At 49.9% G+C, this 16,829-nt stretch overlaps 1 protein-coding gene across 1 annotated transcript; it reads left to right on the plus strand.

The window, feature by feature from the left end:
- On the plus strand, positions 1-15,837 carry TMEM115 (transmembrane protein 115). Its single transcript, XM_048856877.2, has 2 exons — positions 1-1,188; positions 14,144-15,837. Exons 1-2 carry the CDS (start codon positions 335-337, stop codon positions 14,361-14,363), a joined length of 1,074 nt encoding a protein of 357 aa, XP_048712834.1. The 5' UTR covers positions 1-334; the 3' UTR covers positions 14,364-15,837.
- The last annotated feature ends 992 nt before the right edge of the window (positions 15,838-16,829 follow it).

The following is a 16,829-nucleotide window of genomic DNA, read 5'->3' on the forward strand; positions in this document are numbered from 1 at the left end:
GGGTGGGGTGGAGGGACTCCAGTGGGCTCTGGGGTATCTGAGCATTTTGGGTGGCAGGGCCAAGAGAATCTGGGCTCGTCCCTCTTGGCTTCTCTGGTAGGCAGGGTAACGGTCCCCTGCTGTGCCATTCCGGGGAGGCTGATCAGCAGGGCGGAGAGGCTCTGTCGTCCCCCCTCTCCCGGGGCCTGTGGTGGCCAGTGTCAGGACTGAGGTCCACTCTATCCATATTGAGGAAGAGTTGGAGAGGGAGCTTCTGGATGCATGACTCCCCAAAAAGTATCAGATCAAGGCCCCTGACTGGTTCAGCGAAGGTGTGTGTGGGAAGAGATTCAACATGAACCGGTACCTCCCAGTAGCCCGGCAGCATTTTCTAGCTGTGCTGGCCAGCACCAGTGTGGTAGTGAAGTCCATCTGTGCCACTGTCATCCTGCTCTACCTTCTATCCTTTGCTGTGGACACTGTGTTCGGGCTCGGCGTGACTCCTGGTTACCTCTTTCCACCCAACTTTTGGATCTGGACGTTGGCCACACACAGTGTGGTGGAGAAGCATGTCTGGGATGTTGGTGTGAGCCTGGCCACAGTAGTGCTGGCTGGTAGGCTGCTGGAGCCCCTGTGGGGAGCACTGGAGCTCCTGATCTTCTTTGCAGTTGTGAATATCTCAGTGGGGCTTCTGGGAGCCTTTGCCTACTTTCTCACCTACGTGGGTTCCTTCAATCTCTTGTACCTGTTTACTGTTCGCATCCACGGCATGCTGGGCTTCCTTGGTGGAGTCTTAGTGGCCCTCAAGCAGACCATGGGCGACAGCACTGTCCTGAAGGTGCCCCAGGTGCGGATGAAAGTGGTCCCTATGCTCTTACTCCTTATCCTGGCTGTTCTGAGGCTGACCACCCTAATTGAAAGCAACCTGTTGGCTTCTTATGGCTTTGGGGTCCTCTCCAGCTGGATCTATCTTCGTTTCTACCAGCGGCACAGTAGGGGACGTGGAGACATGTCGGACCACTTTGCCTTTGCCACGTTCTTCCCCGAGATCCTGCAGCCCGTGATTGGTTTGGTGGCCAACTTGGTGCATGGCATCTTGGTGAAGGTAAAAGTTTGTCGGAAAACAGTGAAGCGTTATGATGTGGGTGCTCCTTCATCCATCACTATCAGCCTGCCTGGAACAGACCCGCAGGATGCTGAGAGGAGAAGGTATTGTATGTTCCCTTGAAATATATTGTGTGGTTAGAGATCATGAGTTCATGTAGCATACCCAGTGCTCGATACCTACTAAAGGAGAACTAAGATGAGTTTTAATAAGACAACAAAACTGCTTGGTTTCAAATGACTATGTCTAGGTTTAAATGTTATAAGGCAGGGGTCCCCAACGCGGTGTCCGCGGGAGCAATGGCGCCCGCCGGGGCAGTTGTGTGCGCCCACAAGACACCACGCCGCCACCGGAGAACCGCCTGCTGAAATGCCGCCAAGAAGCGTTGCTGTTTCTCGGCAGCATTTCAGCGACGGGGTGTCTGGTGCCCGCCACAGTCTTCTGGGAATAGGAATGTGCTATTCCCACAGAAAAGTTGGGGACCACTATCACAAGGACTATTTTTTAAAAAGGGAATGTTTGAAAATCTGCCCCTCCTTTACTTGACTTTCTCAATCTGAATTCAGGGCTCTGTGTTTACCCCCTGAATCTGACATTGGGGAGCCATCAACTATTGTCTGCGCTAGGATTTTTTCCCTGTTGCAGCCCTACTAGTGACAGCAGCAATGGAGGCCCTGGTGAGGGACAGCTGCATTTTAGGGCCTAATGTCATCTGGTTCTACTGAGAGCAGATCTACTCACACACTGTTAAAAACACTCATGCCTTGTGCACAGTAGCACTCCAACCATTGCTATTGCTAGTGAAACTTCAGCGATGGTAACCACAAGAAGTTCTGAGGGGGATCCTTCTACAGACAAGGTCTCTTAGGGGGAATGAAATCCTGAGGTCAGCAGGTGGCAATCCTTTTAGTTCACCTCTTACTATTCTTCTCTCCCCACCACCTGCAAAAAAAAAAAAAAAGAAAAAAAGAAAAATACAACCACCCAAGGAAAGGGACCTTCTGAGTATCGAACCAGAACATTCCATCAGCACTGGAGCTCACTTCAGAAGTGGGAGCCTTCTCATCATTCCCATTTAAGAATTCAAGGGAAGCTGTTGAACCTTCCTTTTTAAAAAATATTAACTTTGTTCCTAATACATGGCTTAGATCCTTGCCATTTTAATAATGTAGTCCTTGTGCACATGCTTAACTTTAAGTGCAAGAATATTCCTGTTGAAATCAGTGGGCTGAAGGTTCATGAGTCTCCACATGACTGGGGCCTTATTTTGCTCTTTGCCAGTCATGCTAGTTTACTCTTTCTCCCTTTTCCCAAATGGGGAAGAGAATGAGCTGAGTCAGTTTCACCATTTCTAGTGGCTTTCATTTCCTGGATCTGTTGAACCCAGGCAGCTGGTTGGGTTTGAACTCAATGGCAAACTATTTAAAAAGAAAAATTGCAAACACTATTGTAAATTTGTTTTCATGAACTGTTTTATTCATGGTCAGATTTTGCACACATTCCCTTTAACTTCTCAGTTGACTGTACCTCCTGTGCAATCTGATTGTGTGTTTCATGAGTTTCGAAAGCGAGTGAGGCAAGAAACCTTCACATTTTATTGTCTTCAGTGTAAACATTTCCCTGTATTCAGGTTAGTCCAGTTTGGGGGAGATAGGGCTTCGAATAATGGTAACTGATTCAAGCTTCTGCTAGAGCTAGAGAGGTGGCAGTAACCTGAGCAGCTGCCACATCTCCACGGCTGCTCAGTTGGTAATTTCCCACAGGCTGTTCAGGGAAGATTTGCTTAAATAAGTCTCAACCCCAGCTTGGAGCATACAATGTGAAATGGAGCTAAGAACCTGCTGAAAAGAGCTGCCAACTAATCATGTTCTTGTTAATGAAGGCTCAATGTAATGGACGAGGTAACTCTAAAAGGGGTACTAGTGGCACCTTAGAGACTAACCAATTTATTTGAGCATAAGCTTTCGTGAGTTACAGCTCACTTCATCGGGTACATTCAGTGGAAAATACAGTGAAGAGATTTATATACACACAGAACATGAAAAAATGGGTGTTATCATACACACTATAAGGAGAGTGATCACTTAAGATGAGCTATTACCAGCGGGGGTGGGGGGAGAGAAAACCTTTTGTAGTGATAATCAAGGTGGGCCATTTCCTGTAGTTAACAGGAATGTCCGAGGAGCAGTGGGGGCAGGAAATAAACATGGGGAAATAGTTTTACTTTGTGTAATGACACATCCACTCCCAGTCTCTATTCAAGCCTTTTCTGGGCCTTCTAGGTAGCTGCCCAGCCTCAGGTGCTTTCCACCTGGCATTCAACTGTGTGGCCATTCCCTAAAGCAGAAGTCATAATGTATTGCTTTGTGCTGTGGAACAGACTTTTGTTATATCAGTTGAGGATAAAAGAGAGTTGGCGAAGGGTTAAATCCCCACCCAACTGTATGGTTTCTTGGTTGCAGATGGTCTGTTGGGATTGAGGATAAAAGTGCAGTGGAGAGAGGACCCCTCTGTCCCTCCACTGGCAGGTTAAGTAGGAATGTTCATAGGTAGCCGCTGTCAGAAGGTGGCATCACCGGCCAGGAGGGATTAAAGTGGAGGAGTCCTGCTAGGAGTACTGGAGATGTGGAGGATCCTGCTAGAGGGGAGGGAAGGAGCTGAAATGAGATTGCATGTCCGGGTGGAGAACATTTTTAGTGCGGGAAAACAAATAACTAGAATACAACATGCACTGACAGTTCAGCTCGTTGCTATGTGCCCTCTGCTATGTGCCCTCTGCCCCATTGCACTCCCCATTTCCGCAACAGCTGCCAATGCCAGGTATCCAGAGCATTATAGGATGCACTATAGTCAAGGTGTATTCTTGGGGTAGGCTGATGCTTTGTTTTGCTTAGGTTTGGAGAACTGAGGGAGGAAGCCTGGAGGGGAAAGGGAGGGTTTGGCTCCAGTGCAGTTGCAGAACTTATAATAAAAACCATCTGTACATATTTGCTGATGCCCTAGATCTGAGCTTTCTTCAGGGTTGGAAATCCAGCCCTTCTGTGTGGAGGAAAGCTCTTCTCAGCTTCATATTACCTTCCTAGCTGCCTGCAATGTTGGGCTGGATTGGGCTTCTGAAATGTCCTGCTAGCCAGATCTTCTTTTCCTCCTCCTCAGAGCTGGCTGTCAAGCTGGCTTCTCGTAGCTCATCCAGAAGTGCTGACGCTATTGCCTCACAATGACTGCTGGCTGAATTTTAAATGAAAGCTTCGCGTTTCAGGATAGAGGGTTGATCCTGCTCATGTGATGGGGTACAGATAAGAGTACACCTGCTCCCTGGCCTTTTAGAATGGCTAACTCTGGAGCAGGTGCAGACCATGTGGGCACTGCAGCCCCTTGCCCCTGTGGCTTGTTCTGAGCTCCACACTGAGTGTTTTACCCAGAGAGTCAGTTTCCTTGATGTGGGTGTTTTTTCTCTGGAGTCTCCCTCCCTGGTGACACATCATTTGCTTAAACAGGCAGAGGTGCATATGCCTTGTGGGAGCGGAAAGGGCCAGCCCTTCTGTTAGGGTGAGCCACTGGGAGCCCTAAGTGCCTGCGCAGTAATTGTATCTGAAATCCTTCAGTCCCTTCCTGGACCCACGCAGCTTGACTCCCACAGAGCCCAGTTGCTTTGGCCTTTCTGACTAACGTGGGGTGTATAGACAATGGCAATGAGGACTGCAGATTGCTGTGGACATGGGCACTAGGCAAAGCAGTGAAGAGGCTGATGTGAACAGTCCCTCTGCAGAAGCAGCTCTCTGTCCTAAGTCTGTGATGGGTTTAAGCAGACAGGAGAAAAGGGCATGGGGAGTGGTTTTAAAAACTAGGCAGAATTCTCTTCCAGGGTAGGCCACAGATTTGCAGCTGTGCCACGTACAAAGCTGCCGTTGACATCAGTGGAAGCTGAGTGCCTGCAGTGAGGGTGGAAATAGGTATTCCTGCCCTGCTGATGTCTTGACACCAATATTCTAGTCACATCAGAGAGCATCTGGGTCTCAGCATGATTCCCTAAAGCTTCCTAGGGTGAATTGATTTGTTCAGAGAGGTGCTAGCTGCAGCCCCTGTGCTCTGCCTCCACTCAAGAGGTCTCCCCTGAGGCTTCTCTGAGCTGCCAGTCTTTTCCCAGGACCTCCTCAGGACCTGCAAGTCAGTCTTGGGGACCAGGTCTGTAGCTGCCACTGAGGGGGAGGACCTCCTCACAGAACCGCTGCTAAGCAACCCGCCATATCTGTGTGCAGGTGGTGGAGTCCTCTCTGGTATGCCAGAGGATGGTCCTGGCTGGCACCACCAGAATCAGAGACCTCCTGGATTACGATCAGAGGGACTGGGTGGACCCCTTGGCCGGCGCATGGGGCTGCCAACCCTGCATGTCCTGTGTCATGCTCCATGAATCATAGAATCATAGAATATCAGGGTTGGAAGGGACCTCAGGAGGTCATCTAGTCCAACCCCCTGCTCAAAGCAGGACCAATCCCCAACTGAATCATCCCAGCCAGGGCTTTGTCAAGCCTGACCTTAAAAACCTCTAAGGAAGGAGATTCCACCACCTCCCTAGGTAACGCATTCCAGTGTTTCACCAGCCTCCTAATGAAAAAGTTTTTCCTAATATCCAACCTAAGCCTCCCGCACTGCAACTTGAGACCACTACTCCTTGTTCTATCAACTGCTACCACTGAGAACAGTCTAGATCCATCCTCTTTGGAACCCCCTTTCAGGTAGTTGAAAGCAGCTATCAAATCCCTCCTCATTCTTCTCTTTTGCAGACTAAAGAATCCCAGTTCCCTCAGCCTCTCCTCATCAGTCATGTGTTCCAGTCCCCTAATCATTTTTGTTGCCCTCCGCTGGACGCTTTCCCATTTTTCCACGTCCTTCTTGTAGTGTGGGGCCCAAAACTGGACACAGTACTCCAGATGAGGCCTCACCAATGTCGAATAGAGGGGAATGATCACGTCCCTCAATCTGCTGGCAGTGCCCCTACTTATACAGCCCAAAATGCCATTAGCTTTCTTGGCAGAAAGGGCACACTGTTGACTCATATCCAGCTTCTCGTCCACTGTAACCCCTAGGTCCTTTTCTGCAGAACTGCTGCCTAGCCATTTGGTCCCTAGTCTGTAGCGGTGCATGGGATTCTTCCATCCTAAGTGCAGGACTCTGCACTTGTCCTTGTTGAACCTCATCAGATTTCTTTTGGCCCGATCCTCTAATTTGTCTAGGTCCCTCTGTATCCTTCCCCTACCCTCCAGCGTATCTACCACTCCTCCCAGTTTAGTGTCATCTGCAAACTTGCTGAGGGTGCAGTCCACGCTATCCTCCAGATCATTAATGAAGATACTGAACAAAACCAGCCCCAGGACCAACCCTTGGGGCACTCTGCTTGATACCGGCTGCCAACTAGACATGGAGCCATTGATCACTATCCGTTGAGCCTGACGATCTAGCCAGCTTTCTATCCACCTTATAGTCCATTCATCCAGCCCATACTACTTTAACTTGCTGGCAAGAATACCCCGAGAGACCATATCAAAAGCTTTGCTAAAGTCAAGGAATAACATGTCCACTGCTTTCCCATCATCCACAGAGCCAGTTATCTCGTCACAGAAGGCAATTAGATTAGTCAGGCATGACTTGCCCTTGGTGAATCCATGCTGTCTGTTCCTGATCACTTTCCTCTCCTCTAAGTGCTTCAGAATTGATTCCTTGAGAACTTACTCCATGATTTTTCCAGGGACTGAGGTGAGGCTGACTGGCCTGTAGTTCCCCGGATCCTCCTCCTTCCCTTTTTTAAAGATGGGCACTACATTAGCCTTTTCCAGTCGTCCGGGACCTCCCCCAATCACCATGAATTTTCAAAGATAATGGCCAATGGCCCTGGAATCACATCCACCAACTCCTTTAGCACTCTTGGATGCAGAGCATCCAGCCCCATGGACTTGTGCCCATCCAGCTTTTCTAAATAGTTCCGAACCACTTCTTTCTTCACAGAGGGATGGTCACCTCTTCCCCTTGCTGTGCTGCCCAGTGCAGTAGTCTGGGAGCTGACCTTGTTCGTGAAGACAGAGGCAATAAAAGCATTGAGTACATTAGCTTTTTCCACATCTTCTGTCACTAGGTTGCCTCCCTCATTCAGTAAGGGGCCCACACTTTCCTTGACTTTCTTCTTGTTGCTAACATACCTGAAGAAACCCTGCTTGTTACTCTTAACATCTCTTGCTAGCTACAACTTCAGGTGTGATTTGGCCTTCCTGATTTCCCTCCTGCATGCCTGAGCAATATTTTTATACTCCTACCTGGTCATTTGTCCAATCTTCCACTTCCTGTAAGATTCTTTTTTGTGTTTAAGATCAGCAAGGATTTCACTGTTAAGCCAAGCTGGTCGCCTTCCATATTTACTATTCTTTCTACACGTCAGGATGGCTTGTTCCTGTAACCTCAATAAGGATTCTTTAAAATACAACCAGCTCTCCTGGACTCCTTTCCCCCTCATGTTATTCTGCCAGGGGATCCTGCCCCTCAGTTCCCTAAGGGAGTCAAAGTCTGCTTTTCTGAAGTCCAGGGTCTATATTCTGCTGCTCTCCTTTCTTCCTTGTGTCAGGATCCTGAACTCAACCACCTCATGGTCACTGCCTCCCAGGTTTCCATCCACTTTTGCTTCCCCTACTAATTCTTCCCGGTTTGTGAGCAGCAAGTCAAGAAGAGCTCTGCCCCTAGTTGGTTCCTCCAGCACTTGCACCAGGAAATTGTCCCCTACACTTTCCAAAAACTTCTTGGATTGTCTGTGCACCGCTGTATTGCTTTCCCAGCAGATATCAGGGTGATTGAAGTCTCCCATGAGAACCAGGGCCTGCGATCTAGTAATTTCTATGAGTTGCCAGAAGAAAGCCTCGTCCACCTCATCCCCCTGGTCTGGTGGTCTATTGCAGACTCCCACCATGACATCACCCTTGTTGCTCACACTTCTAAACTTAATCCAGAGACTCTCAGGTTTTTCTGCAGTTTCATACCGGAGCTCTGAGCAGCCATACTGCTCTCTTATGTACAATGCAACTCCCCCACCTTTTCTGCCCTGCCTGCCATGAAGTGAGGGCAGCCTAGCCTCCTGCTTCTCTTACTTTCTTCGAGTGGGTCCTGTGGATGAGTGCTCTCCACTCACCCGAGCCCTCCAGAACTCCTCATCAGGCCCCTGCCCCATGAGCCTCCTCAGCTGCCCCCGACATGCTATCTAAGTTGGCTGAACGACATCCAGCCAGTCGGTCCACCTCTGAACCAGGACCAGGAAACATCTGTACATGCTCATGCTTCATACTATCCACTTATTCACCCTTTGGTTCCACTCTGACACCAAGTGGCAGGGCCTGCTGCCACCTGCGGAGGATGAAGAACCAGTCTGTGCTCCACTTTGATCTCACAGCCCACTGGGGATGTGACTCCTCCACAGTGTCGTGAGCACTGTTGTGTACCTGGCATGATTCACAAACTTCCCCCTATACCTGTTCCTTTTGTGAGGAGAGGGAGACCCTGGCGCACGTGTATACAGAATGTGTCAGGTTGCAGCCCCTCTTCTGGCTCCTCCAAAACCTCTTACTGAGGTTCTGGTTGCACTTTTCCCTGAATCTGATTCTTGCACAACCCATCCACGGCCCCACGATGTCACGGGACCTGCTTGTCAGCTTCCTCTTGGTGCTAGCCAAGATGACCATCCATCGTACCAGGAGAAGAAAGCTGGCTGTGGGCGGGGGGGCTGGAAGTGGGGGAGAGGAAGGGTGCTCTGTGCCTGTGGGGCCTATTTCTTGTCCGCTTATATCTCTGGGCAGTGTCTACTGATTCCTGGGATGCCTTTGAGGAGTGGTGGTGCTGTCTGGGGTGCTCTGCTCTGCGTCCCCTTCTGGTTCCTTGATTTCCAGCCTTTAATCTCAAGCCCATTCCTGTTTTCTCTTTGGTTGTCCCCAGCAATTAAATGTAGCCTGGATCTAGTGCTTCCTCTCCTGTAATTGAGGGGACAGGCCTTTAGCTATGGGTGGGTCTAGACCTGCCTGGCCCCTGCCCTGCCTCAGAGAAGGTGGGACAGTTTGCTTTCCACTAAACCAGCTCTGGGAGAGCAATAACAATGGCGCATGTTGCTGGTTCAAGTGCTTCCTCTTCCTCCAGCCAACCCAGGTTCCAAGTACTCTCTCTCATTCGGTGGCGTCTTTGCGTATGAGCTGAGGAGGAAATCTCAGGTGGGTCCTATTAAGATGGTGAGGTACGGTGGGATCTGGAACAGGCTTAGGCCTGTGGCTCATGTTGGTGTTGCACTGAGTCTCATGCAGTTACCGCAGACCTGCTAAATTCTGTCCAGTCCAGGGATGGGCAAACTATGGCCCGGGGGCCACATCCAGCCCTCAGACATTTTAATCCGGCCCTCGAGCTCCTGCTGGGCAGCAGGGCCTGGGGCTTGCCCCCCCCCCCCAGCACTCCAGCTGGGGAGTGGGGTCGGGGGCTTGCGCCACTCCGCGCAGCTCCCAGAAGCAGCGGCATGTCCTCCTTCCGGCTCCTACACGTAGGAGTAGCCAGGGGGCTCCGCACGCTGCCCCCACCCCAAGCGCTGCCCCCATAGCTCCCATTGGCCGGGAACTGTGGCCAATTGGGAGCTGCAGGGATGGCGCCTGGGGACAGGGCAGCGTGCAGAGTTGCCTGGCTGCACCTCCATGTAGGAGCTGCAGAGGGGACATGCCGCTGCTTCTGGGAGCTGCTTGAGGTAAGCGCCACCCAGAGCCTACACCCCGATCCCCCTCCTGCGCCCCAACCCCCTTCCCCACCCCTGATCCCTCTCCCTCCCTCCAAACCGCTCCATCCCAGCCTGGAACAACCTCCTGCACCCCCAACCCCTCATCCCCAGCCCCACTCCATAGCCTGCACCTGCAGCCAGATCCCTCTCCCCCCACACCCCAACCCTCTGCACCAGCTCAGAGCCCTCTCCCGCACCCTGAACTCATTTCTGGCCCCACTCCAGAGCCTGCACCCCAGCCAGAGATCTCACCCCCTCCCAACCCCCAATTTCAAGAGCATTCATGGCCCGCCATACAATTTCCATACCCAGATGTGGCCCTTGGGCCAAAAAGTTTGCCAATCCCTGATCTAGTCCGTCCTTGTCCCAGGCACTCATGTGGAGTTGTTCCCTTTGGATACATACACCAGGTTACGTTTTAAAGCAACTTTAGCACTGGAGAAAGCAGCCAACTTGAGAGCCCAGGAGACTCGACCCACAGAAATGGGGATCTGATGAGCAGCAGCAGTGCAAACTCCCCAGCCCCAGTTACCTTGTCAGTATACCTCAGCCATGTCCTGGAGGGAACTTGCCTCTAGGGATGAGACAATTGTTTCCTCCCCTCCTTCTAGCCAATAAGTAAATTTGTCAGGCTCTTGGACTGTGGCTGGGCAGTGAACAGAAATGACTCAGAGCTGGAATGTGTCTCGTGCTGCATCTTGCACCATGCAGCATAATTTCCCAGTAGACAGTGAGCGCTCCTAGATAATGTGGCACAGCAAGTGTGAGTCAATGGCCAGTGCAGATTCAGAGCAGACTCTCTGCAAGGGGCTTGCAGTGAGGGTTGCATTGTAATCCATTACTGACTTGGAAAACAAATGTCCTTGTTTTAATGTAGAATAGATAAAGCACCCGTTTGGCTTCATATATCTTAACTTCTCTGGTCTGGCTTCCTGCTGCAATGAGGGTTAAATTACCTTGGATACATGGGGTGGGAAAAGACAGCTCTAGCTGTAGCTCACGAAAGCTCATGCTCAAATAAATTGGTTAGTCTCTAAGGTGCCACAAGTACTCCTTTTCTTTTTGCGAATACAGACTAACACGGCTGTTCCTCTGAAACCTCTAGAGATGGGTTTCTCTGTTTAACAGGCCTTTGTCTTGGGTCCTTGTTTCTGCCTTTCCCTCTCTTCTTGCTTCTCTGCTACTGTCTCACCACTCCCTTCTTGTTTTTGTGGGTGGTGTTGGAATTATTAATTTTTGCGCAAGGTATTATTACAATGCTAGTTAGACCATAAATTCCTTTATTAAATCCAAAGGCCAAATGGTGTTTATACAATTGCTTTGAACATGCCTAACAAGCCTAAATAATAAGCAATTTACTACACCCAATACAGTAACAACACATAAGCATTTGATCAAGATATTTACACTCAATGGGCTAAACCCAAGAGTGCTTAGACCCATATTGGTCTGCTCCAACATAGTCAGGCAGATGCTAGCAATGAACCTTTTAAGAGTTTACTTTTGCTGCCCTTCAACAAACAAGTGATGTCATTGCCAGTTACTGACCTTAGCTAAAAACCAGTTGGAGATACTTCATCCTTATTTCCAATCTTAATCCAGATAATATTTACAATCCTCAAGGCTTTGCCTCCCCTCCTTCTTGCGGACTAACAGTTTTTCAATGCACCGGGGCTCACATAAGCTTTCACACTGGTGTGGGGAGTGGGAAGGGCCATGTTGGCTCATTTTAAGACCAATTCTGTTCATTTTATTTAAAATCATCCGTTATGACCTGTATGGGTCAGAGGCCGCCTTTTTAGAAACGTCCCCTTATCTCATCAGTTAGTCTTTGAACCAGACGTCTTCCACACTTCATTCCCTCTGGCCTTATGACTCATTGTTTCAAGGTATTCCTTCTACTTGCTAGTCAGGGTCTCTTTACAACATGGATATATTTCATTAATCAGATTTAAACTATCTCTAATCTGTAATTTTATATTTATCCAGCAGTGGTATCTCCTAGGCTACCTTTACTCCTTCCCCTTCAAAGACCCTTTCTCCCAGCTGGGGGCAGCTAGATGGGAGAGCGTTGCCTGAAATGGCACTTCCCACCCCTAGGCAATGATTGCACTGTGTCAAGAGCTCTCCCAGCCTCTTCTGGCCCAAAGAACAAGAAACCACTGGCCAATGTGTGCTGCACCCTCTGACCTGTCAGTCTCCTCCACCTCCTTTCTTTCTCTCTTCCTCTTCAGTCTCTTACCTCCCTATGCCTCAGGATGAAGCCTGTGTCCCTCCTACCCCAGTGGCAGCAGGAGTAAAACTGATAAGGATGATGCCAGTTTCACTCCACAAAAAGAAAAGGAATACTTGTGGCACCTTAGAGACTAACCAATTTATTTGAGCATAAGCTTTCGTGAGCTACAGCTCACTTCATCGGATGCATACTTGCATAATGACAGTTGCATTTCCTGCCAGCATGCTTGGGGGAAGCAGTTTGTGTAGGAGCAGCCTAGGGAAGATTCTCCCAGGAGGGGGTGAACATTGGTTAACACAGGGCAGATGGGGGCACAGGATGCCCCCGGGCCTGCACCAAATGTAATCTCCTGGCATGCATATATTCTACACACACTCCCACGCTCTTCAGAATTTCCCTTCAGAAGGGTGGGGGCTTGACCTCAGCTGATGAGCTGACATTAATCCCAGGGGAGGGAGGGATAATGTTATCAGCAGAAGAGTAACGGTGGCACTGAACAGTGCTCCTGAGTGATCTAACGCTACATTCGATAAGCTGAGGCATTCGATAAGCTGCTTCTCTTACCTTGTCTGCTTCTCTGCCAGCACCATATTTCAAATGACATCATACTAATAATGAAGGGAAGCTGCAGTTTGGTCGTGCTGCCTTCTAGGACTCCAGCAGTGTCCGTTTGGGGGCAGGAGTTAGGTGGAAGGACCAGGGAGGAAGGGGTTGACTCTCCAACCAGTCAGATTGTCCAAATACACATCTTAGGAGCCACTGTGAGCTCCCAGTGAGGACCTAGGGGCCCTAATTCAGAGGCCAGTGTTTGAAATCTTTGTCCTTTGTCTCTGAAGATTTCAGTGTAGTGTGTGGGAGGAGAATGTTCTCTCTTCTGTGTTCAGACTGGCTGAAATCCTTCTATTGCCTAAACTGGATCACAGAATCGCTGCCCAGTCCCTATTAGTATTTATTACTAATCAATAGTGCCTACAAGTCTCAGTTAGGATCAGGGCCCTGTAGGAGCATTCAGACATATAGTAAAAGGTGGTCTCTGCCAATCTCATGGGTCTCATATCAATGCTGCATTCGCAAGGGATATACCCATAAGTGCAACTGACCATACTTGGGGAGGGCAGCAGGAAGAGGGTCTTGGTTCAGATGCTGTCCTGACTGAAGCCAAGATCCTGAAAGATTCTCTTCCTTGGGAGAACCTCCCAAATCCCATTCAGCGGTGTTTTTACCAAATGTGGTTCTTCGTGTTGATGGCCTAACCTGGTGGGTTGCTACCTTTCAGGAGATCCTGATCTGTTCAGATCTTAGCAAGGCTATCCAAGACATAGCCACAGGAGGGTCTGTGCTTATTGGTGGCTAGATCTGGGGAGTAACTGCAGGAGCTCTGCATTTCCCTGGCACGTAGGCCTCTGCACTGTGAAATTCCCCTGCAAGGCATACCCACTAAGGAGGACTGTGTTGGTGCATTCACTACTGCCCATAGCATCTCCCACGCAAGAGCAGCCAAGTGAAACTGACACAAAAACCCTACTGCCTCGTGTGGAGGAGGTGCAGAGACACATCCTTAACTCTTTGCTGCTGCTGAGGGTGCTCTGCCATGGGGTGATGAGCAGATGGGGCTGGACTAAACCGTAAACCCGTCACAGACTGGGAGAAGTAGCAGCCAGAATAAACGGGAGATACACCTGAAGCGAGAGGGATGGAGAGCTTGCATGCAGGTTTGGTGGAGAGAGTTATGAGCCAGCAGGAGGTGTGTGGGGAACAGTAGCCACTCAGAGACTGAACCAGAGGAAGTGGGGCAGAAATGCAGAAAGGAGAGTGGGGGGGGGGGAATCTGAGCAGGGCTATTGTATTGGAGTTCTTTTGCTCCCGCCCTAGTGGTGATTTGGGCTGGACAGATGGTCAATAGAAGCATTGGGAGATCTCCCCCCACCCCCCAAATACCCATGAAGTGCCCAGCATGCTGTAACACGTACTTTGTCCTGTCTCCCTGGGAGTGTCTGAAGCTGATCCTGCACTAACCCTGTCCATCCTTGTCCTGCAGACAACTCGCCCTGAAGGCACTGAATGAGCGGTTGAAACGCGTGGAGGACCAGTCAGCGTGGCCCAGCATGGAGGACAATGAGGATGAGGGAAGTGCCAAGGCGGACAGCCCGCTGCTCCCTGAGAAGAGCCAAAGTAGCTGGGATGCCAGTGCTGCAGGGAAAGGAGCCAGCCAGGAGTCCAGTCTCATCACCTTTGAGGACGCCTCCCCTCAGCTGTGACCTGTGAACACACCACCTCCCCTTCCCCATCTCTGTGTGTCAGAGTGATCCCTCATATCTTCTCTCACTCCTCTCTGCTCCCCAGTGATGCTGTCTGCAGGGAGCAGGGGGACCCCTCCAGCAACCTCGAGGGGAGAGGGCTACCTCATTCCAGCATTTAATAGCCACAGTTGGCTGATGCCGTGTCTCTAGACTGTCTCTGGGTGGTAACTGTTAGCCAATGCTGGCTCCTTGGAAGGGCTCTCTCTCCTAGCTGGGGCTCTGGTTCTCATTCGCTTTTTTCTATGGTGATGTGAGGTTCCTCAAAGACACTAATCAGGGCTGGGCATCAACCACCGAGGGGGGTGGACTCACATGTCTCTTCAGCACAGAACGTGGACTGTTCTGTCCAGAGAGGCCTTACGCTGGCCGCCTCTGCCAGTAGCCACCACTGGAGCTAGCTGACTGTGTACGCCTCAGTAGTGGCTGTGGCACTGTCTGGGCAGAGGCATTGGTGTCATCCGGCCTCAGGATTTGCCATGTACATGGTTGGTCAGGTCCCGATTTTGAAGCCTGTGTGCTAGACCACTAGATGACCCTCACAGCATCCCAGAGAGCAAACTCAGCAAGTGATACAGTACTTTCTCTCTTTTACTTTTGTGGTGGTGGTTGTTAAAAGTACCCTGCAACTTCCTTTTTCCCTTTCAAAGTTAGTTTTCTTACTGCTCTGAGGAGCAGGAAATTTTTCTTAATCCCTTTGCTATATTAACCCTTTCCCCTCTGGCCCCGATTATCTGGCAAGAACTGACTAAGATGAATTCCTGAGTTGGGAATTTGCTATGATCATTAGATAAGTCTGTTTAGCTACAAAGTAAGTGCTTAATACCACTCTCTTGCTGCAGTTGCCTACCATGAATTATTGACTGAAAAGCCTGGGGCCACAGAGCTTTGAGACTAGTCCATGGACATACATCAACCCTAGTCTTTCTGTGGGAGTCCTAGAGGGGTTTAATTTCATTTGTGTTATTGCTACTTTGTTTTTTCTCCAATTTCTTTTGCAGTGATTTAAATTGTAACGCAGCCTCTGAACTGGGTGGGACCTGTGCGTTCACTGCTGCTTGGATGAATCATCTGTGCATTGATTCTTTGTCAGATTGCAAATCTGTTTTATGGTGGGGCTCTTGACAATTCTTCCTTCTGTTTTTTCCCCTCCCTTTGATTAAAATGTTGGTTTCCCCTCTCCTTTTCCCCTCCTCTGTGCTGATGGGCTTTTTTGGAGGGTAGGGGTGGGGAGCACTTAATCTGGAAAAGCTTTCCTTGAGAACCAGCCCCACAAGACCATGCCACTCCAGCTTGTATACTTCCCTGGGAGGCAGCTACCAAATTGAGGAGTGTGCATATGTGATGACTTTTTTTAAAGAGCCACACAAGAAGGTTTTGTCAACTGAGAAATAAACATACGGGAATTTCAGTATCAATAAACAATTATTTCAAAGAGTGCCTCTCACTTTAGTTTGTAGATCACCCAAAGCCCAGGTCTCATGTGGAGGGTCACCCTTCCATTTCATTTTGTTTCACTTATCTGCTCTGATCCCTACATCACCAGTAAGTCCAAGTCCCATCCTAATGTGTGGCAGAAGTTTTCAAGCTGTGTGTTTCTCTGAGCCACTGATGAGCCTTCTGTTTAAGTTTGGCTGCCTCTTTAGTCTAGATGTCTGCTAGAGCACGGGACAAGAGGCTGGCTCTGCCAAGACGAGAGCTGGGGGCGAGGGCTCCTGGGGTTTGGTTGGCATTGGTAGCAGAGGAATTTGGGGGCTGGGTGCTCATCTCTAGCAAGCCATGCTTAGATCCTCACTCAGGCCCTTGAGAAACTAATTCAGTGGGTCTCATCTTAGTCCCCCATTTAGTCACATGGTGGTTTTCAGTCTCTGAGAGCCCCAGGGTTAGAGTGATGGGGGAGCACCATATGATGGTGCTATGAGAGGTGGGGGTTCAGGTTGGAATAACAGGAAATCCTGTGGGTTAGGTGTAACAAAGTGGGGGATTTTCTTTATTTTTTTTTTCAATGGTTTCAAAGGGGGTGGAACTCAGTTTCCCTGGGTGTTACTGGTTTAACAAGGTGATGGGAGAGGGAATTTGTTGTTAGAGGACCAGCAACAACTTGGCACCCTGGCCAAAGCCCGAGAGAATGGATACCCCAGCGACTGGTGACCGGGAGGCCCAGTTCAGGAGTCACAGCCAGTTCTGGCCAGTGGGAGGAATGGGCTGTAGAAAGAGTAGACCCTGGTGACCTGATCAGCTGGTTCCAGCCAGTGGGGAACAAAGGACGGCTGAGAGGAGTCCCAGGTGACCCTGTTTACCTGGATAGAAGACAAAGGACAGAGGTGGGGCTTGGGGGCAGGTGATATCAGATGCCGCGGTCTCTGGACTGGAGAGAGAGAGCAGGCAGAGCCCACCTGGATGCAGGGGAGACTCAGATGTACTGTG

Source organism: Caretta caretta, chromosome 7 (genome assembly GCF_965140235.1).
Source record: "Caretta caretta isolate rCarCar2 chromosome 7, rCarCar1.hap1, whole genome shotgun sequence".
NCBI classification, from domain to species: Eukaryota; Metazoa; Chordata; order Testudines; family Cheloniidae; genus Caretta; species Caretta caretta.